The 25,987-nt window shown below is 40.6% G+C and overlaps 1 protein-coding gene across 1 annotated transcript in view; it reads left to right on the forward strand.

The window, feature by feature from the left end:
* gabbr1a (gamma-aminobutyric acid (GABA) B receptor, 1a) overlaps nt 1–25,987 on the forward strand; it is an 89,173-nt gene that overhangs the window by 58,242 nt on the left and 4,944 nt on the right. The window contains exons 12-18 of the mRNA XM_079562010.1: nt 476–667; nt 7,899–8,144; nt 8,238–8,301; nt 10,320–10,397; nt 19,953–20,103; nt 23,183–23,315; nt 23,596–23,712. Of these exons, the coding sequence (XP_079418136.1) occupies nt 476–667; nt 7,899–8,144; nt 8,238–8,301; nt 10,320–10,397; nt 19,953–20,103; nt 23,183–23,315; nt 23,596–23,712 (981 nt within the window). The remainder of the gene's footprint in view (nt 1–475; nt 668–7,898; nt 8,145–8,237; nt 8,302–10,319; nt 10,398–19,952; nt 20,104–23,182; nt 23,316–23,595; nt 23,713–25,987) is intronic.

A 25,987-nucleotide genomic window follows, 5' to 3' on the forward strand; every position in this document is an offset into this window, starting at 1 on the left:
AGCTAGCCTGCATTAAAAACAGTCTGACCCGCTCCACAGTGCACCTGAGGAAAATCACTTATAACGCCAGACTAACCATATAAATGTCTAAAAATAAATATTAATATATATATGGGTGTATGAGCCTCATATAGTGGGTGCACTGTTGTCCCTCATGTGCACCACCGTTCACACCACATGATCAAATCCAACCAACCAGCCATACAAACATTTCTAAAGGAGAAAATGTTCATTATGTTAAATGCTAATGGCTGCTCTATGAGATTCTTTCTGGGATTCTCTCTGCAGTACTACAGAACAAATACTGGAGCAAAGTCTGAGGGGGCTTTACCATATAAAAGATGAATGAAAGTGTGTTTGAGAAGCTACGGCCTGGTTTGTTTCCATGCATGAGTCCCATGTGTGTTCATTAAACCTGCACAGCCCTGACCAAATAAACCAACAATAACCATTAGAATTTTGTTGCCATTTGCAGGTGTTCAAGGAGAAGCTGTACGGGAAGAAGTACGTGTGGTTCCTGATCGGATGGTACGCGGACAACTGGTTCAAAATCAAAGACCCCGCCATCAACTGCACCGTGGAGAACATGACGGAGGCCGTGGAGGGGCACGTTACCACGGAGATCGTCATGCTCAACCCGGAGACCATCAAAGGAGTCTCCAACCTGGTAACACAGCAAACAATACATCCCCACAGAACAGGAAATGTGTCGAGAATCTTATCGTGTTTCCCTCCTTCCTTCCTCATCTCCTCTGTCCTACGATGTGGATGTTGTCTACATTCATTTACAAATTCACGCCGTACTTTTCTGCTCCTCTTCTCTGTGTGATAAGCAGCTCCTGTCTCTGTCCTCTCTCCCTCTTCTCCAGTGGTGTAGTCTACTCTACATAATCAAGTATATGCCTTATCACCACTAGGAAAGTCTGCAGGATCGCCCTATACATACTACAAAGAGCATAGATATAAATCCTTTGCACAGTTATTTTTCTGTTTTCAGTTTACAGATCAACTTTGCAATGCATAACTTTCAAGGTTCATGAAGTCGGACACTAGGATTAGAGGTTGAATTATTTTACCTTCACATGTTTCAGAGCTTTGATCTGTTCTTCCTTCCCTCTTAAAGGGTAGTATTGTTAAATTCCGAAACACATTTTTAAAGCCCATAATCCAACATTGTATTGGTTCTGAGCCTCTCTGCTCAAAGTGTGTTCATCCCGCCGTGCTGAAGCCGCTAACCACTGCGTAAATTGAAACTGAAAGATTTTTGCTCCTTAGTTATTCCCACTGCCGCCTGCAGAAAGAACCGTAGGCAGAGTATTCATCAGCCCTAGTTCCTGTATTTCACTGATACTATCTTGTTCCTGCAGTTACATTACTTACATTAAGTCCACATGGCTACTAGGGCTGGGAACCTCTGGAAAACTAATTTCCATCTGCAGTCCCCGAGACATACAATTACAAAACACTGCAAAAAGCATAAAACAATACAGTTCATAATATTTACAGACAGTATTTACATTTTACATAAATGTTTTTTTTTTTTTTTTTAAGTACATTTTATCAAAGGGAAAAACTTGTTCCTCTATGTAGATGTAAAATTTTGTTGTTGCGCTTGTTGTGCACTTGTAACTTGAGTTACTTGAATTGTCATGACTATATACTGATATATTCCCATATTTAGTTTCAGTAATATGTCCTTAGTTACTGAAAAAAGTGACATATTTTTGTAACTCGTTACATTTGTAATACGTTACCACCAACACTGTCAGTGACTTCATTTACATTTAAGTAAACACGAAACCACAGTCTTATTTTAAAAGGACTAAATCAACCCCAAATTACTCCTATTCATACATATGAAAACTATAATTAAAAGTAATTTATTTGTGTGACTGTTTGGTCCAAATGCTTAAAACTGTAGTGCTGCCCCCTGCTGTCCTGCCTGAATTCTTGATCACTGTTGGCCTCTGTTGACAGTGGCGCACTGCTGCCTCATTAATATGCATGCCGTCATCAAAAGTATCAATAACGGGGAAAAGTATTGCATCGTTCTGCAAAATATCGCGATATATCGGAAAACCGATACCTTGTCAAACTCCTAATGGCTAATGTGCTGAAGGCTCATAGGCTGATGCTGCCTTCATAGTCGCATAAATCACCGTAAATACCGCTTGCTGTGTATAAATTGCACGAACACCTCCTGTTGTGAAGTTGTAAAGTGGAACTTACGAGCGCATTGTGTTCAATCAGCTAAAAGGTCAAAGGTTATCTCGGGAAATAATGCTGCCTTCATCTGGTCTAGTAATTATGGTAAATACCACTTGCCGAGTAGAAAATTGCAAATGAACGACACCTCATCTCATATTATCCACGGGGAAACCGGGAGATAATTTAGATTCCCGAGTTCCCGAGATGAGATAACCTTTGACCTCTCACCTTGTTATGAAGCCGACACTGTGCATTTAGTTGTTCATTTTGAATATAGGCTCTTTTTCCACTTATCATAATGTAAAATGAAAAACGCCAAACTTTATAATAAGTTCTCCCGATCAAAGCAGATACAAAATAGCGGTAGTTCAGTTTGTAGACGACTTTGTATTGCTGTGGGGTTTTTTTTTCTTTACTATAACACAAAAGCACTCGTAATTTCCACTTCACAACTGGAAAGGATCATCTTCACCAGAGCACATGAAGGAAACATCAAGCATCTAAATAATCTCCCAGTTTCCCAGTGAAAAATATGAGATGAGGCAGCGTTCATGTGCAATTTTCTGCTCTGCTAGTGGGATTTACCATAATTACAAAACCACATGAAGGCAGCATCCTTTCAAAACCCGAGATCCCGAGATAACCCTTGACCTTTCAACACCACAGAAAACAGTGATAGTATGTTTGTATGCCCTATATACGCATATACGTTCCAAATGATTATGCAAATTGTATTTCAGTGTAAAAAAGGTAAAACAAAAAAAAAAGGTTTTCAATGAAACTCATGGATGGTGTTGTATCTCAGGGCTCTTTGAATCACTGTGTTTTCCCGAACAAAATCATCTCCATGCATGAAACGCACCATGTCCTGCTGTAAAGAATACCTCTGCATCACCGGCTGCTAAAGGAGAGAAACTCATGATGTGGACCCCCTCCTCCCCTCACCTCAACCCTATTGAGAACCTTTGGAGCCTCAACAAAAAAACTTCTATGAGGATGGGAGACAGTTTTCATCCAAACAGCAGCTCTGGGAGGCTATTTTAACATCCTGCAAAGAAATCCAAGCAGAAACTCTCCAAAAACTCACAACTTTAATGCATTAAAGAATTTTGAAGCTCCTATCAGAGAATCAAAGAAGGGCTCCTATGTTAAAATATAGCTTCACCTGTTAAGATGTTTTGATTTAAATAGCTTTTGATTTCAGTAAATATGACCTCCTAATGCAACAAATTCAACAAATGACCATTCTCATACATTTAAAGTGTATTGAAACGATGAGTTGCACAATCATTTGGAACAGTATATTTTTAGTTTTTTACTATATGTATTTTGGAAAAAAAATACTGTTACTGTTTTCAACCTCATTTAAATGATCCTCTACCAGTTAAAGACTTGAAAATTATGCTGACTCTCATTGGAGTTGACAGTTTAGAAAATCAGAGAAAAATGTCATTTGCATAATCATTTGGAACGCGGTGTATGGTCTATACACTATTTATGAAGCAACACAATTTTCACAGCTCTTTTCCCGCTTAGCATCATGAAAAAAATATCTATAATTTTACTGATCGACTAAGCGGTTTAGATTACTTTCTTACAGAGTGTTTTTAAGCTCTTAAGCCCCACCTGAACCAAGGACATTTTCGCCAGATTGGAATCTAAAATCTTCTTGAAAAAGCATCAAAATAGCGACAAAAACGAGGATGAAAATGCAACAAAAAAGTTTATTTTATTTTGGTTTTAGTTTATTTTATTTGGAGCAATTCATTTTGTCTTTCAAAACGCATACAGTTGTGGATGCTCAAAATGGGGGAGGCCAAAGCAATAAGCTTGTAAGTGCCTACTCCATATTCAAAGTGACTAAAGAGCGACAAAAACGTGCCAGAAAGGCTACAATTACACAACAAACAGGTGACAGAAAAACCTCTGAAAACACAACAAAAAAGCGCCAAAAAAAGAGACAAAACAGTGACAAAAATGCACCAACAGCGTGACAGGAAAGTTGCAATCAGTTTTCTTTCATATGAGGCATTACACTGTTGCTCTCCAGTCAAGAAGCTTTAAGATTTGGATGAAGTCGAACTGGAGACAACACGCTATCGGGGAGAAAAGGATCAAAATGGAAAGGATCATCTTCGAGGAACATGGCGGCAGGATGAAACCTGAGTTCTCAGAGGAGAATCAAGGGAACCTGAAAGAAAACAGAAGATATTAATTAATTAGAAAAAGGGTGTCCCACTCCCAGCAGCTCGCATTAAGATATTATCAGCTCACATAATAATTGTTGCGGAAGGACAACAATATTATCCGTTCCTCTCACTTTTCTCTCCTCTCTCCCCCTCACCCCCTCTCTCCCCGTCCCCCTCCCTCGCTCCCCTCTTCCCCGATAAGCAGCTCCCGTCTGTTCAAAACCGCGCTCCTGTTGTGAGGACGAGGCGGATTTCGAAAAAGATGCGTTCTGATAGAGTGCAGCCACATCAGCTCATTTCCTGTCTCCAGCGGTGCATTCAAATGCCAAACGCAGCGTGGGAATCTCAATGAGACGACACACTGGCACAAGGGGGTGAAGGAGAAAGACTCGCGTGTACAAAGCAAATCAAAAAATCATTTGCAAACGAGAAAAACACTCCAGACTGAGATTGTAATAGTGTTTATGAATAGGTACAGCTGCGAGTAAGACAATTGAACCAAAAGTGCATTTTTAATGGTTCCAATTGGCAAAGACTTTTCACATGCTTTTCTGCTTTTGCAATATGTTGAAGATGAAAGTTTGCCATTTTATGCGCACCTTCTATATTACAGTAAGCTCATGCATGACGGCTTTTTGAGCGACAGTTGATGATTTTAGAGGCAGTTGTGGTGAGCAGGTCTGGGCTCATTCTACACATAAGGACATGGCTGGAACATGTAGGGGGAGGAAAATACATTATTTTAACATTTTCAAGCTCTGTATAGTCCCTTTAAGAGATGTTTGGATCTATAAGGGAATATTTTACCTTGGAAATGTAAAGCAGTGGTTCTAAACCAATGTTGTCTCAGGACCCGCCTTCAGTGAAACCTTGCAAGCTGCAACCCAAATATCCATGTAAAGTGCTTCACAGTTGACAGAAAACAATTAATTAATAAAAAAATCTACATAAAAAAGTATTAATTACAGAGACGAGCAAGAGTGCAGATAAAATGCTTTCAGTTTTCATATGCACTAGGAAAAAGAACTGTTTTCAGCCTGGATTTGAACTTTGTCAGAGTTGAGGCCTGTCTCACATCCTCATGAAGACTGTTCCAGATTTTAGCTGCGTGAAACTGAAACGCAGCCTCACCGTGTTTAGTCCTGACTCTGGGAACCACCAGGAGACCCCTCCTTGAAGTTCTCAGTGCCCGAGATGGTTCATACGGCTGTAACATGTTAGAGATTGATTTTAGTGCTAAACCATGAAAAGACTCGTAACAAGCAGAGCTGTTTTAAAGTCTATTCTCTGAGCGACAGGAAGCCAGTGCAGAGACCGGAGCACTGGACTAATATGGTCATATTTCCTGGTTCTGGATGTTCTGCAGCTCTGACAGTGAGCAGTCGTTACAGTCGTCTAACCTGCTGGAGACAAGTGCATGGATAAGTCTCTCTAAGTCTGGTTTTGACACTATTCCTCTGATCTTACCCATGTTTTTCAGATGGTAAAAAGCTGCTGATGTTATTGCTTTGATGTGGCTCCTAGATTTCTAACCTTATTTTTCGGTTTTAGAGAGAGACTCGAAGTGACTGATACACATTCTCTTTGTTTCTGTGAGCCAAAAAAACAATGATGATGTTTTGTCTGACAATCAACAAACATTTATCAAACGTGATTATGCAAAGTCCCTCGACCCACTGAAATTGGTCCCGTGATCCATGAGGCTCCGACCTCAGGACCTCGGAATAAGCAATGTCAATAATTCACACATTTTTACAGACTTTTTCCCAGCAATGATGGCCAGATAATGACACTGAATGAGAACAGTAATACTTTTATGCATCCGTGTTGCGAAGGCTGACTTTCCTAAGGGGCAGGTTTGTTTGTATGTGCTTTGCTGCATTGATGCTGTTTCTTACCGCATTCCACATTGAACGTCATCTGTTCTGGGATTTGTCTCTTCTCATTAACAGCAGTCGCCTTTCTCTTTTAATGTTAGTTCTGATGCAGCCTCCTCCGTCTAAACTTCACATCAAACGCGTCCAGACTTTCCCTCAGACTTCCCAAGTTGTTCGTCTAACGTTGCCACAAAAACGGGTTCGTCCTCCGGTTCATGTCTGTGTAACACTGTAGTTTGTTTTCTCTTTTATACGTATTCAATGGAAGGAAAAAACAGCATTTGGATCAAAGTAATGCTTTGATGCAGCTTTAATGCAGACAGAAATATACTGTTAACACATTGAGTGCCAAAAACAGAAAGACTCTTTTTAAATTACGAAACTAGACACTCTAATACACCTTACGTGTTATTTTGGAAGCTCTGTGATGAACAGGACTGAAATAAATGACGATCAAAAACTTGTGGAAAGTCATAGCAGAGCAGCTTCCCATGGAAAGATCGAAACAGTTGAGATTTTAACATTTCTCTTTTTTAAATGGTCAAAATTGATCCGAGGACGACTGAGAAACATCTGGGTTAAGTCTTCAATCCAAGAACCAGGCTGTTAAAATGCACACGCGATAAAAAGCGATCGATAACACGCAATGTTTTAAAACATGTCAACAATGTTGTCCTGGAAAATTGACTTAAAACGGAAATATTTAGGTATTTGCCTTTTCCCATAATGTTAGTGTCCGTCCAGAGAGGACAGAGGAGTTCATCAGGAAGGAGAGTGTGAGAGAGAATCTATACAGAATACTTTTGATCTAAACTAGCCTCTGTTTAGCTTAGGATTTCTCAGGAACCGAGGCACATAGAATAAACTGTCTCAGTTGTTTCACCCACGGAGAGCTTAGAGTCTCAGCTTTCAAACGAGCCATAGATACAGACGGCACCTCTGGAATCGGCCATATATGGTCATGTTTGAAACAATTTGGAGAAAAATCAAAACTTTCTCTAGTTATTCAAAAACTACTTTAACAAACGCTGAATTATGAACATAGTTTTCTACTAAAAAAAGATACAAAGACATGGAGAGGAGAAGTAGTTCAACAGCCCATAAATACATAAATAACAGAGAATGCTAAGTTGATGCTTCATGTTAGCATTGGGCTAATGCTAAAGGTTAGCTAGCGCAAGCTATAGCTGCCGTTTTTTAACTTCTACTGAACAATCTGCTGTGAGAAAATATCCATATGTGTCCGATTTACACTTGACTTTATTTATGTGATAAATGAGTTCATAAGTTCCATAAGTTCCACCAGAAAATTGCGTTTCTCTAAAGATTCTATTTTCCCCCTCGGCGAAGTCACGCCCCCTTCTATGACGAGATGCCGTCTGTATCTATAGCATGTGTCCATAGCTAGAACATGCTGCGCTGCTACAAATATCATGAAAAATGGTCTGGATTGTTGGCTCTCACATTGGTTAAAAACTTCACCAACATGGCTGATTCGCACGGGCAGAGAAACTCCGAGGACATTAGCCATTTTTTGGTGATTCTAATCCTGTGTGAATTCATGCAGAGCAGAGGGTGAATTCAGATGATGCAAAGGACTGACTGTTCCTCGTCTTCCTCGCAGACGTCTCAGGAGTTCCTCGAGGAGCTGATGTCTCGTCTTGGGGGGAAGAACCCGGAGGAGACTGGGGGCTTCCAGGAGGCTCCGCTGGCCTTCGACGCCGTGTGGGCCATGGCTCTGGCTCTCAACAAAACCTCGGAGCGACTCAAGGCCAAAGGGCGACGCCTGGAGGACTTCAACTACAACAACCACGACATCACGGCGGAGATCTACCGGGCGCTCAACACCAGCTCGTTCGAGGGCGTCTCCGTGAGTCTGCGTTATCATCTTTTATCCATGGTCCACTTTAACTGAAGCAGACAAATGTACAATCTAAACTATTGGTCCTCTGTTGTGCCTCAGGGTCAAGTGGTGTTCGACGCTCAGGGCTCCAGGATGGCCATGACGCTCATCGAACAGCTACAAGGTAAAAACACGCCTAAAGAAATACTGCACAAGGTAAAACAACTTAGCAAGATCCTTATTTACCGATTTCTGCTCCGGGCAGAGTTCCTCTGAGTGACAGACTGTGCGGATGGATCAAAGCAGACAGACAGACTTTGGATTTCTGCAGCTGTTTCAATCACACATTTATGTTTCTCCCTCATTAATGTGAATAAAGATTAGGGTCACAATATGATGGTACAGTGCAAATTTCGCCTGATCACATTTTGCCTTGTCCCTATTGATATGTTTGAACATCTGTACCATGGCATGATTGTTCACATTTTTATTGCTCTGGGCCAGGGGTTGGCAAGTTTTCTTGGCGGAGGGCCGATTTTCTTTATTGAAAATACACCGAGGGCCGAAGCCGCTGATTATTTGCCCAAAGTAAAGCACAACGCTGGAAAAATGACCATCCTATACTATGAGATAAATGACTAAAATGACTTCCATGTTGAATTTGAGTCTGTTTGAACTAATCCAAGATACAAATGCTACAGCGCCAATGGAACAAGAACAAAACCCACTTGAAATCAGACAAATAATTGTTTTTCACATGAAATGACACAAAATTATCTGAATTAAGAGAATAACTACTACTAGAGGTTTTATCTCATCTAAGACCAGATCAAATCTACTCAAACCTTAGATTTAATCTCTTAATTCAAGTAGATTTATGTCATTTCCTCCTTAAAACGATTATTGTTTGTCCAGTGCACTTCTTTCAAATGCCATTGACAGTATTTCTTTCCTTTTTTTCTCCCATTTAACTCTAATAATGTTAAAAGTACTCTCTGATTTGTATAGTAAGGTTTCTCAAAATCATCTTAAGGGCCAGAGGTTCTGTACTGAAGGGCCGGATTTGGCCCCCGGGTCTGACGTTGCCTACCCCTGCTCTAGGCCTACCTAAGAATGCATAACTTTCACAGGAAACAGAAACTTGACCGATGCAAAGAATTGTCTCCCAGGCTTAAAGGGACTATGCAGAGTTTAAAAATGTTAAAATTATGTATTTTCCTCCGCCTACATGTTCCAGCCAGGTCCTAATGTGTAGAATCAGACCTATTCACCACGACTGCCTCTAAAATCCTGCACTGTCACTCAATAAGTTGTTATTTTGGGTCCGAAGTGCTGTCAAGCACGGACCTAATATAGAGGCTGCAGTTACGCGTAAGACCTGAGGTGGCAGTAAAATTACCAACTTGCATCTCGCCCCTTTAAAAGTGCATTGTGCAAATTTTATGTGGAAAAAAAGTAATATTTGTATTTGACATTGTAGTGACCCAGAGGCTGTATGAGAGGTCAGCATGGCGCCTTTACTTTCCGTCACAGTGGTCTCTAGGACGCTCCAGGATCAATTGTTTGGAAGGTTTTCGCTTTAAAGGTGCCATGCTGACCACTCATACAGCCTCCGAGTCACTGCAAGGTCAAATACACACAAATATGTACTTTTTTTTTGCACCTTTAAATGGATTAGATGCAAGTTGATGCATTTTTATACTCACTACTACCACCTCAGGTCTTACACGTTACTGCAGTTCCTATATTAAGCTTGTGCATTACTGCACTTCGGACCCCAATTAACACCTTTTTGAGTGACAGTGCAGGATTAGAGGCAGTTGTGTTGAACAGGTCTGAGCTCATTCTTCACATTAGGACATGGCTGGAACATGTAGGGGGAGGAAAATACTTAGTTTTAAGATATTTAAACTCTGTATAGTCCCTTTCAAACACTACAGTGAAGGGATGATGACTTTGTTTTTGGTTTCGCTCAGATTGTTGACAGCGTTTAACAAGGACAATGCCTCTCTCTGTGCTGTCGTTGATGAAGGAATGAACTTTTTGTCGCAGATTCTCGTCTGTGAGAAAGGCCCACACATCAGAGCTGCAATAAGATACTTAAGATACATGTGCTGATACGGCCGATGTGTTCGGTGCTACCTTCCCTTCAAGAAGAATGATATTTTATGGATCTCATGAACTCATTTTTCACGTTTTCAGGAGGGACTTATAAGAAGATTGGTTACTATGACAGCTCTCAGAAGAACCTGTCCTGGTTCGGGAACGACATTTGGATCGGTGAGTTTTAACTTTCTCTCAGTTTGTATTTCAAAATTTAAAGAGCAGTGGTTCTCAAACTGTAGTGTGAATAAAACAACAGGGCCTTTTCATATGACTTCATGCTTTTTTCTCTCGAGGCAGTGTATCTTTTTGAAAGTTTCTGTCAAAGCCGAGGGAGAATTTGGCTGATCTCAATAAAAAATCATGCCAGACAGTTAGTTTCATTGGGATTTTTAACGAGAGAAGACCATAGAAACAGAGCATTTGCATAAAAGTCAATAAGCTACAGAAATCCTCTTCCAGAAAGCGTCCTTTCATCTGGATCAATCTGTTTGAGGGTTTGGTGACTCAAACACGTGTAATCTTCAGAATCACATGTAATCAGGCCCAGTGTTCCCATGTGCTCGTGAAGGGGATGTTTAGCCAAAGCTGACGCCAAAGCGCTCACAGCCTCAGTGAATCAGGCAGGAGAGATAAAAATGACTTTACAGATCACATATGGGAAAGGAATACACTTTATTTATATGAAGACTATTCCGTTTTTGACTTAAAAATGCTAATTGAGGTCTGAAGGCGAGATTTTCAAGTAGTTTGTTTCAAAGCTGGGAATTACAGAAGAGAAAATGAAGCTTCACATATTTAGTCCATACTCTGGGACATTTGTAAATCTAAGACTATGGGGCTCACACTTGGTTAGGAGGTCACATAAAGAGAGCCTTATGAAATATTCATGAATAATTTTTCATTTCCAGAAGCTGGTGCAACATCCTTAATACAGGAGTAATATGGTGTCATTGCTTTTCTAACAATGGGTCACAGCAGTTCTTTATGAACCGTAGTCAGGCCTGTCACAATAATGTGAACCAAGCACATTCTCTCCAGTTTAGGCATTACCCAAATCTAAAAGCTTCTAGAACAAAGAGTAAAAACAGCAACAAAAATGAGGATGACAATAAGAACAAAAAACAAAAAAGTGATTAAAAAACCCACACAAACATGACTGCAAAAACACGACAAAAAATGACATAAAAGCGTCAAAAATACAACAAAGAAACAACAAAAATCCGACAACAATATGTAAAAAAATGTCAAAAAATATGTCAAAAAATGACAAAAATATGACAACAAAAAATGACAAAAAAACATCAAAAATATGACAAAAATACATAAAAAATCTATCACAAAAATTTGAAAACAAAATTACAAAAATACATTTAAAAAATGACAAAAATCCGACAAAAAAACATGACAAAAACTACGAAAACACAACAAAAAAACTACAAAAAAATGCTTGACTGTGACAAAAAGTGGCGACAACGCAACCAAAAAGTCCCGAACAGTTTTGTAGTTCTTAGCTTTCAAAAGAGGCTTTACTCTTGCCACTGTGAGCTCCCGTCGAGGAGGTTTTAGACTTGGGTAAAGCCGAATTGGAGAAAAGGAGAAAAGGCGCTGCGTTACGGCGGGGGGTAAGAGATTAAAGCTAGATAAGTTGAGGCAGTAAAATATCGTCATAAACAATAATATTGAAGACCATTTTTACGCCGCTGGAGAAGGTAGATATGAGCTTTAAATAGGTTTGGTCCTCATCCAAACCCATTCTTTGATTATCCTCTGCAAAAAGCACCAGTTTTGTGTTGGCAACAGAATCCAAAATGTGTGGCTTTAAATGAATATCACTTATAAGTCCCAATAGATTTGTTGTTTAAGGCCCGATGAATGGATGGAAATAGGCCACTAAATGAAAGTGTTAGTTGTGGTCCAAACACAACTTGTAAAACCTATTTGTGGGAACTCTTCACATGGGACAAGCCTGTAGGCATATTTCACAACTTCACTTTTCAGGGTCACAGAAATAAAAAAGAAAACCTGCCTGCAAGTTCATGAAATTTATACAGGAGCATTATTTCCCAACAAATGTTTGAGTTTACGATATACTAATGGATGACAACTTGGGTTTTATCCCACTTCCCGCCTTTAATTTGCCATATATTGAACAATAAGTCGACATAGTAATTATTTTGATGAGCCTGTCAATCTGTAAGATACACAAGCTTTTACAATTGACTCACTTCAAAGCATAACAACGCCGCCCAAGACATGACTTCCTGTTTCGATCCAGCACGCCAAAATAAACGCACCATGTTTTTCATTAGTTCAGCAGTTCATGAGTTCAACTTTCTTTCTGCCTAACTATTAACAGTCAAAACACTTAAAATGTGTGTATATAATTATATTCTTGTAATGTTACAAGTACCTGTTGAACTAATCAATGAGATGTGTGCTTTTATTTTGGCGTGCTGGATCGAAACAGGAAGTCAGTTCTTGGGTTTGGAAATAATTTGCCATTTGCTCATCCTGACCATTAAAACTGTGACTTTGATTTGATGGCGATTCATTGTTCAGCCATTCTTTAAAGTACAATATAGTGTAAATCCCAGTCTTTTAGTCTTGTATCACCAGACGTCCCACGAGGGAATACTCTTAATGAAAACAAGCCGCCGCGGGCCAAAGTGAACGGCCGGTTTGAGTGCACTGCAAATGTTTTATCAATAAGCCTCTGCTCCAGAATCGATCTCCTTCAGAGCCTCGGTGTTTGGTCCCAGTGGTCTCCAAACCCCGCTCCTCCTTAAGTCTGTTTATATTGATGTGTCTTCAGTCTGTCCCGGGGGCTACACGCTATTCTGAACTGTGCGGGCTCTAATCCGTCCACTGCGAGCCCACGAGGCCCAAACGTTTATCAGCTTTAAGCGAGAGACTGGTGGGAGAAGAGAGAGCAGAGGAGAGACAGAGTGGTAAAGTTTTCAAAAAGTTTAACAGGAGTTTAAAATAATCATTATGTGTCTGTGAACTAAATCGCCCCCTGGTGGTCACAAATTTGCCGACCAAGGATCCATTCTTCAAACTGGATCTATCATGCAAAATCAACTTTCTGGAGGTGTTTTAATGTTGTTTCCTCGTCAAAGACAGACCTGGAGTAGTATTTCACAACATTAACGCAGTCCCGTTAACCACAATGACCACGTTCGAGGGGGGAATCATGGCGGATTTACAGACTCCCCAGCTCTGATGAAGCATGTTCGTAAAAAGAGCATAAGGGCGGGATCTTCACTGTAGACTCGGCCATTGCGTGACGTGTAGCTCGGTCATAGACACGCAGCTCCAATGCTAACAGTCCGGCCCTCATTAGTAGGGAGATTTCTTAACATTTTCTTACAAAAAACTGTCTGGCTTCTTTAATTATAACTAACCCAGTGTTATCAAAGGAGGAATATCTAGCTGTAGAAGGTTTAGGAAAATTAGAAACCAGACTTGAAAGTGTTTTTTTAACGTGTCTAAAGGAATGGAGGCCCCTAGTGTTGTCATCACAAAGCAGAGCTTCCTGCGGCCATTGGTTAATCCTCAGACAAAGATGTTAAGTTGAGCTGTTTTTCTTCTACGGTGTCAGCGCCTCACCGTAGAAGGCGCTGACACCAGGGTTCAAGGTACTTTATTTGTCATTCCAACATGCCACAAAAAACAACCAAAAAACGATTTTAGGTCCTCAAGGCCCAGTGATGTGCCTAAATATACTAAATCAGGAGTGTCAAACTCATTTGGGGTCGCCGAAATTCAGCTCCCACGGCGGGTCACGGGCCACATATAATAGAGAACATTTTTCCAGTAAATGAATCTTATTAAGTTATGATTTGGTCAAAGCCACACCTTGACTGTTATTGAAGCCACAGCCACCCTAGGGCAGACTGTCCATTTACCACGTGGCTATATAATGTGTTGTTCACACCCTGAGCTCATATTATGTCAGTGCCCTCTGATGGACACGTGTGGAACTCTTTGCTTTTTTTTTTTTTATTTAATGCCCCCTATTGGCTAGAATGAGCATTCTGCCTATTCTTTGTAAGTCACATAACTCCGCATTTTGTGCTCTACAGGACAGAGGCCGGATTAAATCATCTCGCGGGCCGGAGGTTTGACCCCCCGGATATAAATATTTAACATAAAATTCCTTACACACAGACGCCCACACACACACAAAGCACTCCGGCTCTCAAAGTAAGAAAAAACGTGTTTTATAGATGCCAACACCTCAAGGGGCCTCAACAATTCTCTCCATTCAAAACAATATGCCGTGTTTTAATTCATAAACGTAATAGGACTTAAAGTTGTAAATCTAAACAAAATGTAGTTCAACCCTTCACTCGTTTAGTCATGAAAGAGCGTCTGGAGGCTCGTTACTTCTGTCTCGAGTGTCCTTCTACATCAGTTGTCGCCATAACAACCTCATGCTCCCATCGCTCCGAGCTCGTGTCCATGGAAACGCTGGATCCAGCTGACGGACGGACGAGGGTTGGCACATGTTATAGGTCTTTAGGTTGTCTGAGTTTGAAGACCACTGTATTGTTTGTGTTGGAGAAAACTATGGTGTCAGGGCAGGAATTTAAGACACTGCATAAGTCTGACCATGGGAATTTATGGAAATTAACGGAAATATTTGGGAATTAATCGGAATTAACCAGGAATTAACACAACTGAATGTCGCTTCTTTACAGAAACATATAAACTGAGGCATAAATATTTGAATTGATAGTCATACACTGAAACATCTATCACATTTTTGCAATGTCTGGACTTTTGGACTAACAGACTCATTCCATGTTTGTTTCCATCTTACATATATCATTGTAATACAGCTGTGTAGTATTAAAAGTCTATAATTTAGGTCCGTTTAAAGCAGCTCTGTGTCGGGTACTGGCTCCGCCCACTCCTCGTACAGTGTTGGTCACCGTTTGTCAGGGTCTGAGTTAGAGACGTCGCCGTTAAGTTTAGGTTTTTAATAACGATATGGTCCTCACACTTCTTCTCTGGGTCCGTGTATTATGGTCCAGAAACATAACCACCGGTAATGGGACGTTCGCCAATTGTTTATTCAACAACATAAATGCAAAAATATCATGTTTGTAAAGCGTTTTCATATCGGAAGTTCCAATTAAAAGTTCTCGGACATTTTCCAGATAATTATTGGGAATTTTCCGCTCCTTTGCAACCCTACGGACCATTCAAGTCTTACTGATATGCAAGGCAAACCATACAACGCCTGAGACTAACAACCCAATATGATAAACAGCACCTTTAAACAGCCCTTTAACCTCTTAACTCCCGCTGTAATGTTCAGCTTTCCCCAAATTTGAAAGCTTCTTGACTGGAGAGTTCAAGGTCAAGGTCAAGTTTATTTCTATAGCACATCTACAACATCCACGGCTGCCCAAAGTGCTTCACAACACAAACAGATGATAAAAACTATGAATACAAATACAAACAAGGCATAATAAACTTTACGTCAAATCAAATTTAAACAAAAATACAATGGAGAAACAGTTGAACATATTAAAAAGCCTGTGTAAAGAGGTGGGTTTTAAGGGAGGGAGGTTCCACAGTCGGGGGGCAGCAGCGGAAAAAGCTCTGTCTCCTCTGGTTTTCATGTGCGTTTTGGGCACATCCAGAATGAGCAGGTCAGCTGAGCGAAGTGCTCTGGACGGGGCATGGACAGATAGTAGCTCAGACAGATACAGAGGTGCCAAGCCATTTAAACATTTAAAAACAATTAAAAGATTCTTAAAATTGATTCTGTGACAGACAGGGAGCCAGTGCAGACGGGCGAGCACAGGTGTAATGTGCTCACGTCGCCTGGTGCCGGTCAGCAAGCGGGCCGCTACGTTTTGGACCATTTGAAGCCTCTTAATGGACGCTTTGTCCAAACCACAGTACAAAGCATTACAGTAGTCTAAACGAGTGGTAATAAGTGTATGCACTGCTTTTTCAAGTTCGTTTGGAGGAATGGAGGATTTGACTTTACTTAACAGGCGCATCTGGAAAAAGCTAGTTTGGATAACTGAACTAATTTGCTTGTGTAGTTTAAAAGAGCTGTCCGACATGATGCCAAGATTCCTCACAGATGGACGAACATAAGGAGCAAGTGGGCCAAGCAGAGCAAAATCTGCAGCGTTAAAATTACCAAATAATGCCATCTCTGTTTTCTTTTCATTAAGATTGAAGAAATTTTGTGCCATCCAATTTTTTTGTTCAGCTCATCTGTAAGCTAGACTGCGTCGTTATCACAGTGACACTTTCTTTGCTCTATTTATGTCACATTTTTGTTGCATTTTTCCAGCTTTTTGTTGGGTTTTAGTTGTTTTTTTGACATTTTTTTTCTGTTTTTTTGACTCGTTTTTTCTGCTTTTTTGACAACTGTTTTTTTGCTTTTTTGACAATTTTTTTTTGCTTTTTTTTAACCATTTTTTCTGCTATATTGACAATTTTTTTTCTTCTTTTTTTTTTTTTTTACCAGTTTTTGCCACTTTCTTGTAAGTGTAACTTTTTTGTCTGTTTACATCTCGTTTTCATTTCTATTTTGGCGCTTATTTTCAAGAAGCTTTTAGATTTGGGAGAAAATGTGCTTGGTTCAGGTGGGACCTAAGAGGTTAAAAGAAAAGTGATTTATACCATCATGCTTAAAGGAACAGGCCGCCGTCTTTCCATACTGTTCTTACCTAAGCTTAGACGAGTTGATACGTACCTGCCTTTGTGCCCGTGGAAGAGCGTGGTCGCTTCTAACTTCACCCCATTTGGAGCTATAGGAATACATTAGGAGAGGCCAAATGCTAGCAACATCTTTGGTTGTTTTGCGTGACTGAGCGCACACACAAACACCAGACAGGTACGTATCAACTCGTCTAAGCTCTGGTAAGAACATATCTCAGTATGGAAAAACGGTGGCCTGTTCCTTTAACTCATAATTTGTTTCTCTTGCTTGCTGACCTCTTTCATCAGATTCTCACGCCTGAGGTCAGAAGTAGACGATGAAATACATTGTGGCCTCTTATTATGGTTCCTCCGTGATGGGAAAATCCACTTTGCGGTCTGAAATTGTAAAGTATTTGTGCACATTTATGCACGCCAGAAAGATGTGTGGAAGAGTTAATGAAAGCTAGAAACAAGGAAGGGACATGGCCAGCTGTTTAAGAGTAAAACCTATTGCCACATCCACCTTTAATCTAAATGAAGAAGCCCCACTGTTCTTGCTGACATGTTATTCCATATCATTCGGACCATTAACCTTCCACTTTGGAGTTTTTTTCTACATAACTAATAGGCTTTACATTTTTACCAAGAATATCCTTCCTTCACAACCTGTCCTGCTCCGTGGTTCAGCCTCCCCCACATCGCCGGTCCACCTCTGCTCCTAATCCGCCCCCTGTGGACATTTAACGACTGCACAGCCTTCACGATTTGCCCTTGACTTTACTTTACATTACCGCAATCTCTGCTGAGCTGGCTAAAACAAAACCGCGCTTATGCATCAAGATTCTGTCTTGGTAAACGTCCAAAAAAATGCACATTATGTTGTTATTTTATTCCTGCCGTTGTAAGTAGGTGCAGTTGTACGGAAAGCACCTGCGCTCGGATAAAATGTGTTTTCCCCCCCGATGACAAAACGCAGCTGAATTGATGTTTTTCAGCGATTTCTTATCAGCTCAATGCACCGCGGCGCAAGGTGTTATTAAATGTTGAATTGGATAAACAGGGTAAAAAGGAAGTTGAATGGGGAGCGGTTAATGTGTTGTTTGACCTGTAGGGGGCAGAGTCACGGGGTTAATTGGAAACTCGTCGAGGCGCAGATTCGCAGGTTCTCGAGGTCACGCTTTAGTCTGTGGAAATGTGGTCGTGTTGAACTGTTTTCATAACTTAAAGGGATGTTTTTGTTGGGAAAAGCTACAATTCTAAAGAGAATACTGTAGAGCTGTTAATGGATGGTTTTATTGGGACTAAATATATTATATGTGATGAAATACAATCAGTATGCTAGTTTTCTTACCACAAAGGGGATGTTTTGCAGGTTACAATGTTGTTCTATCATCAGAAACATAGAGGGTGGATACACATGGAGCTGTGTGCCACTCACACATCTTTGAGTAATCTTTCTACTGGCTCTTCTTAGCAGCTCCTGAGGTCCTACATATCCAGGATAGATAGATAGATAGATAGATAGATAGATAGATAGATAGATAGATAGATAGATAGATAGATAGATAGATAGATAGATAGATAGATAGATAGATAGATAGATAGATAGATAGATAGATAGATAGATAGATAGATAGATAGATAGATAGATAGATAGATGGGTTAAGAGCGGTTACAAAGTCTGATGGCTGTGGGCACAAATGACTTTCTAAACCTCTCCTTACGGCAGCAGTGAGTGAAATGCTGCTGCTGCTTCTCTGAGCAGCCAGGACACCATGGAGGGCATGGGAGATGTTATCCAAAATGGCATCCAGTCTCTTTCTGATGCGCGTCTCCACCACAGTAGAGAGATGCGCTCTCTCTACTGAGACAGGGGAACCTTCCAATCACTGATCTTGCTTTCTTACCTGTCCAGCCTTAAAGGAACAGCCACCGGTTTTTAAATACTGAGATATGTTCTTACCTTAGCTTAGGCGGGTTGATATGTAGCTGTCTGGTCTTTACCCGAGCCCTCAGTCACGTAAACAGAGCACAGACGCCGTTAGCATAGAGCCTCTCCCATAGCTCCAAACTGAGGTGAAGTTAGTTGCTAAGTGGATAAAAAGGGGAACTATATTGCAAGGCGAAGTAATATCACTGCGCCTTGCAATATAGTTCCCCTTTTTATCCGCCTAGTATATCGACATGTTTAATTTTGTGACTATACTTGGATCATGTAAAGGCTCATGTAACCATATTTTAAATAGGGAAAGAGCTTGGTAGCAACTAGCTTCACCTGAGTTTGGCGCTATGGGAGAGGCTATATGCTAACGCCGTCTGTGCTCTGTTTACGTGACTGAGGGCACGCGTAAAGACCAGACAGCTACGTATCAACCCGCCTAAGCTAAGGAAACGGTGGCCTATTCCTTTAAGTTTCCTATATAGAAGGAAGTCGGCAAGTGGTCGAGGAAGCGCCAGTTTTCTGTGGGTGGTCGAGACGTTTGCTGGGCCCTGTTTTGTGCTGGATTGAAGCGACCATTCCTGAGTCACATGGTAATCATTAACACCGTGTGACCCAGAAATGGTCGCTTCAATCCAGCACAAAACAATTCATCCGACAGATGGATACAATCCGGTGTGGCATGTTTCTGCACTGTCCCAACCAAATTAACCAATGAATACATAAATAGAGACTCCCCATTTATTAGTCGTGTGCTTTACAGTATGTTGACGTTTCTCAGTATTTCATTTCAACTAACTTAATCCGAAACTCAACAAGATATCCAAAATCCCCTCTAAAAAAGTAGAAGCATACATTTGAACCTGGCTCAGATTTTTTACTGAAAAAAGGGCAATTTTTTAACCAAAAGATTAAATGAAACAAAACTGGCAATACATTTATCCCTCATATTTATGTCAGTAATCTACAGCATGTGTTTCAAATTGACAAAATGTATTTATTGTATTCCTCTCTCAATGATAATGCCCGTCTTGGGGTGATATGTGTAGCTTTCCTGACTTTTTGCTCGTACTTATTGCTTTACGTTAAATAACAAAGTTTCTGGCCTCCCTCAGGTGCCGGGCCGCCTGCTGACCGCACCGTGGTGAGGGAGGAGTACCGGTACCTCTCCCAGAAGCTCTTTGCAGCGGTGTCGGTGTTCGCCGGCCTGGGGATCCTCCTCGGGATCGTCTGCCTCACCTTCAACATCTACAACAGCAACGTCCGGTGCGTTCAAGTCACACTGACAGAGTGGAGATATGTTTTGTAGACTACCGTATTTTCCAGACTATAAGTCGCTCCGGAGTATAAGCCAGCCAAACGCACCAGCCAAAAAATGCCTAATGAAGAAAAAAACAATAGGCTGAATAGGCGTATATGCTAATGTAACACATTGATGGTTCGCTACATGAAGCATAAACAATAAAATAAACAGGTGTCTGGTTAACGTCACGTAAACAGTTCAGATAACTATAGTATAAAGAACAAACCAAACTCTCCATGTCACTCCAAATCACTAAATCATTGAAATCCTCATCCTCGGTGTTACTTCTGAACAATCGCTTTGGCAACGACCTGGGCACGGAGGCGTAACTGCACCGTTGACAAGCCTCTCCCGGCAGCACGTTTTTCAAGCTCTCATTTGCAAACTGGTTCCTCCAGCTGTGCCCATCTAGCTTTTAGCCCTGATTAGCTTTTTCTGTTTACTTCATTGCGGTAAGAGTAACCTCCGCTTTCTAGCTCACTCCAAACTTTCTTTCTGCTGCTCAATTAGCCTCTAGCGGCATGTGAAATTATATTTTTGTATTTAAAAAAAAGAAAAAGAAAAAAAACACATATTGCCGTTGCCAAACTATGAAAAACAGACATATAGTCCGGAAAATACGGTAATAAAAACACAGTAGGGATTAGAATAAATGTATTCCAAATCTCAAAGCGTATTGACTGGAGAGCTTACAGCCTATACGCTAGTATGATACCTATTTTGAAAGCCAAGACCTTCTAGTTTCTAAAAATATGTGTGAGTGAAACACAACTTACGTTATATTTGCCATTCTTAACCCTAATTATATCCTGATTAGGGCTAACTAATCCTAGTCCCCTGATCGGGGGGGCGGCAGGTTACAGGTTAAATAAAGGCACTACTCAGTTTACTTTTTCCTACCAACAAACCAGTAGGGAGGACAGAGGTAAAAGTCACAAAATCCATTCATTCATATTCTCAAAATTATACACCTAGCTTTAGATTTTGTCACTAAAAATATATGAAATGTTGTGAATTTTAGTCCATTTTAGTACATGAAAACTAGCAATACTTTCATTTCCTTATGCCAGTTTTCTAAAGCAAAAGTTGTCTCAAAATATCTCTAAATGATTCTTTTCCCATATGCACCAGCAGCGTCTCGCCTTAAAAGCTTCTGTTTTGTTTAATGTAGCTCTTGTGTGTTCCTTTACTGCAGTAGTCATCATCTCTGACAACATTTTGACTAAACATTTCTAATAATAAACCCAAATCCAGTCCTTCTGGCAAGTTCTAATCTCTTTTCACTATCTTTCCTCATCTTCACTGTTCTCTGCCTCGGGCCTTGTGCCTTTGAGCGTCACACTTTCTCATGACCAATCTGTGAAGAGGGATTTGAACCCAGCAGCCTCTCGGGATGTTCAACGCTGTGTTGTTTTGTCTGACCTGGTCAAACTCATTCCGATGTATTAGCGTTTGAGATTAGGAGAGGGCTGTTCCGTTGGGAGCAAATCCTCAAATTATTTTTAATCGTTTCACCGAAGAGGCCGGATTGAGGCACCGAGCTGAATAGTTTGTTTGTCTCCATTGGCCTGTTTCAAAGACACACGATTATTGATCTAAAATGGCTTATTCTATTCTTTCCCTTGTGTTGGCCTTTCTACAATCCTTTCCCTTTGCTCCCCATCAAATCAAACCTCAGCTGCCTCTCTGCCTCTCTGGTTGTAGATACACCAGACTTCAGAGCTCGTATCAGTGCATTGTTTTCTAGTAACTGGTTCCCAAACTTTATGGCACGACTTGGTCTGAGTCTTTCCTTTCCACTTAACCTCTTAACCTTTTAACCTCTTAACTTCTTAACCTCTTAACCTCTTAAACTCCCACCTGAACCGAACACATTATCTCCAGTTTGGCTTCTTCTTAAAGCTTCTTGAAAATGAGCACCAAAATAGGGATGAAAACGAGTCGTCACCAAAGAATCGGCAAAAACATTTTTAAAAAAGCGGCAAAAATGTGACAAAAAAAGCAAACAAACTGGACAAAAAAGCGTCAAAAATGCAGCAAAAAGGGTACAAAAAAGTGACAACAACAGGGCAAAAAAGTGACAAAAAAGTGACAAAAACAGGGCAAAAAAGGGACAAAAAAGTGACAAAAACAGGGCAAAAAAGTGACAAAAAAGCGCCAAAAATGTGACAAAAAAGTGACAAAAAAGCAACAAAACTGGACAAAAAAATGACAAAAAAGGGGTAAAAAAGTGACAAAAAGATGACGAAAAAGAAACAAAAGCATGACAAAAAAGCAACAAAAAAGGGGTCAAAAAAGCAAACAAGCTGGACAAAAAAGCAGCAAAAACGCAGCAAAAAGCCGCAAATAAGTGACAAAAACAAGGCAAAAAAGTGACAAAAACGGGACAAAAAAGGGGTCAAAAAAGTGACAAAAAGATGACAAAAAAGCAACAAAAGCATGACAAAAAAGTGACAAAAAAGGGGTCAAAAAAGCAAACAAGCTGGACAAAAAAGCATCAAAAAACGCAGCAAAAAGGTGCAAAAAAAATGACAAAAACAGGGCAAAAAAAAGACAAAGACGCAACAAAGTGACAAAAAGTTACGAAAAAGCAACAAAAACGGGACAAAAATCCATCAAAAAAGTGAACATGCGCTTAGAACGCAGTCTTAGCTTTCAAATGAGGCCTATAGGCCGTGAACTCTCCAGTAAAGAAGCTTTAGATTTGAGGAAAGCTGAACATGGAGAAAATGTGCTTGGTTAAGGCGGGGGTTAATTAAAAGTGCCCCTTAACTCGAAGGAACAGCCAATTATCTAGACAATTATCCTTTAAACTCTGATTTATTGGTATTTCGATGTGTGTTGTGTTCAAAATGAAGCTAAAATACTCAGCAGACAAAAATAGGACCAAAACAAGGCTTAAAAGTAACACCTCAGAGATCATGCAACATTGTTCTTGCTATATGAAAATCGCATCACCTAAAATTGCAATAATAATCATTTGTTCAGCCCCGAATAAAAGAACAACAACATCTAACCTCTGTTTCCTCCTGTCGGTCGCAGGTACATCCAGAACTCTCAGCCGTACCTGAACAACATGACGGCCGTGGGCTGTATGATGGCTCTGGCTGCGGTGTTTCCTCTGGGGATCGACGGACACCACATCCACCGCTCACAGTTCCCCGTCGTCTGCCAGGTGATCCAGCACACACTACTTCTGAAATCGAATATTTATTAATCATACACTGAAGTAGCCCCTTGAGCCCTTAACACTATTATAAACATATCATTGTTCTTCACAGTAACCCTACCTCTGACAATGTCCAAATCCAGGCTCATTCGTTTCCTTACCTGTGATTGTACGCACTTTTGACATATACCTCTTGTTCTGCAGCACCTTGAATGACTTTGTGCTGTGCCTCTATACATGAGCTCGCCTCACATCGCTCACTTTCATTTCCATGCCTCTGTTGTAGTTTCGTCTGTGGCTGCTCGGCCTGGGCTTCAGTGTGGCCTACGGCAGCATGTTCACCAAGATCTGGTGGGTCCACACTCTGTTCACCAAGAAGGATGAGAAGAACGAGAAGAAGAAGGTAACACATGCACACAATCTTGTACTTCCATGTTAGTGAGGACACTCATAGACATAATGTATTACCCTAACACCTTACCTTAAGCCCCTAACCCTAAACTTAATCCTAACCCTAATCTAAACCCAATTCTAACCCTCACCCTAAAACCCCATCTTGAGCCTCAAACAGTCCTTCAAATAAGTGAGGACCCACCAAAATGTCCTCACTTTGTTGGTTAAAAACTCAAACTGGTCCTCACAATGTCGTAATTACAAGAACACACACACTAACACACAATCTTGTACTTCTATGTTAGTGAGGACACTCATAGGCATAATGTATTCCCCTAACCCTAAACCCCTAACCCTAAACTTAATCCTAACCCTAATCTAAGCCCAATTCTTAGCCTAACCCTAAAACCACATCTTATCCCTCAAACAGTCCTTCAAATAAGTGAGGACAACCCAAAATGTCCTCACTTTCCAAAAATGTCCTCACTCTGTTGGTTAAAAACTCAAGCTAGTCCTCACAATGTCGTTATTACAAGAACACACCGGGCAACAACATGTTTATGGCGAACATTGGCTTTTCATATTTAGGTTCAATTCAGTTTGGATATTATTGGCCATTAGTTTTTATGTCAAAATAAAAATAGACCAAACTCACCCTTTTACGATGTTTGTTTTATGACGTTTAGTAAACTTGCTCTTTGGATTTGTTCAGGATATCTCTTAATGTTCGCCGCACTCTGCCTAACAAGACTCAAAATATGGTAATTTCCAACCGCGAAACTCCTAAACACTTGCAACATCTCCACGCTCCAACCCCCTCAGACTCCAAACTTTCCAAAAAAAAAATTTGCTCAGAGGGAATTTTTTAATGTCATATAGTCTGATTGATGAGTATTGAACTAGCTTATCCAAAAAAACAAGATCCTTTCAAAAATAAGTGTTTATAACCTGGCTCTATCCTTTACTTAAATTTTGTTGCTGAATTAATATACAATTTTGTAATTTTTTATGCTCAAACGGCCTTATTTTTAAATGGAGACATGAAATTATAGAAAACCTGCAATCAATATTTTCTCATATACATAATGTACAGGTATAGAGTGCAAATAAATTGTCCCTTATGAAGCACTGTTTGACCAAGTCCCTATTCATTGTCTCGTCTTGAATTCAAATCCAAGTTGCTGCTTTAGTCGTTCGACTTGTGTGAGGTCTTTCTGTGAGTGTCTGGGTGAGATTCTTTGAGATTCTCCCACCGACGTAAAGCAAAGCACTGTAGGCCATTCCTCCAGCACACGGTACATTTTGTGCAATGGCTGAATATTACACTTGACTGTATTTCAGAATTGATATTTTCGCTCCTGCTCTTATCATATGGAGATTTGAAATGGGAGGAATTTAAAGTTGGCCAAGTCCCTGAGCTGAACTTACTGTTTGAAGTTTAATGGTCCCAGAGGCGTGAGGCGTCCTCTGATAAAGCAGGAAGGATTACTGCAGAGAGAGAGAGACGGAGAGAAGAGGAGAGAGACGGAGCGAGAGATGCAGCTTCTGTTCATTTATGTAAAACTCTTCCATCACTGCTGCTGTGCGCCGTCTACAAAGAACTTCACTGTGTCTCTGAGCTGCCTCCTCTCTGCGCACAGGCCACAGACAGACCATGATTCAATGGGAAAAAGTCTAAAAAGGTCTAAAATGTGTCAGGTCACTCACAGAAAAGTCTTTCCTGAAGTCCCACAGCAGAGGTGACGTGAAGTCAGTGGCCGTCTGGTTGATGAAAGTTTGGGTTCAGCAGAAGTAGGTCGTCTCCAGCCTGGAGAGCAGCCACTACTATTTTCTTTTTGAATGCAGCAACGTCTCATAATAAATGAGTTCCAATGTCTAAGTTTATGACATACAGTACCAAAAGTTTGGAAACACTTTTTATGCATCAGCTCCCGATTATATCGATGGTCAGGCTCTAGCACTCGGCAAACACGTTTCTGCTTCAGACACATGATCAAAACCCTCCACCGCCACAGGGAAATATTCCAGTATTCAAGCTTGGGGAAGGACCACTGCTGTGCATCACATCGCCATGGGAGTCTGTCCAGCCTCTGTCCAGCCACACTGCGGCAGGTATGAAGCTGAAGATATCACATAGCGCCCCCCGACTGCGCTAAAGTTTTTCTACAGTCTGCGTTTGGAAACTCAAGATCAGGCCCCTTTGTGGTCATTCATAAATGAACGCCTTCAGTGAGAGTCTACGATGTAAATAATCTTCAGAAAAAGAAAAAAAATACATGAAAAAA

Source organism: Gobius niger, assembly GCF_951799975.1.
Source record: "Gobius niger genome assembly, chromosome: 8".
In the NCBI taxonomy this organism is placed as follows: Eukaryota; Metazoa; Chordata; class Actinopteri; order Gobiiformes; family Gobiidae; genus Gobius; species Gobius niger.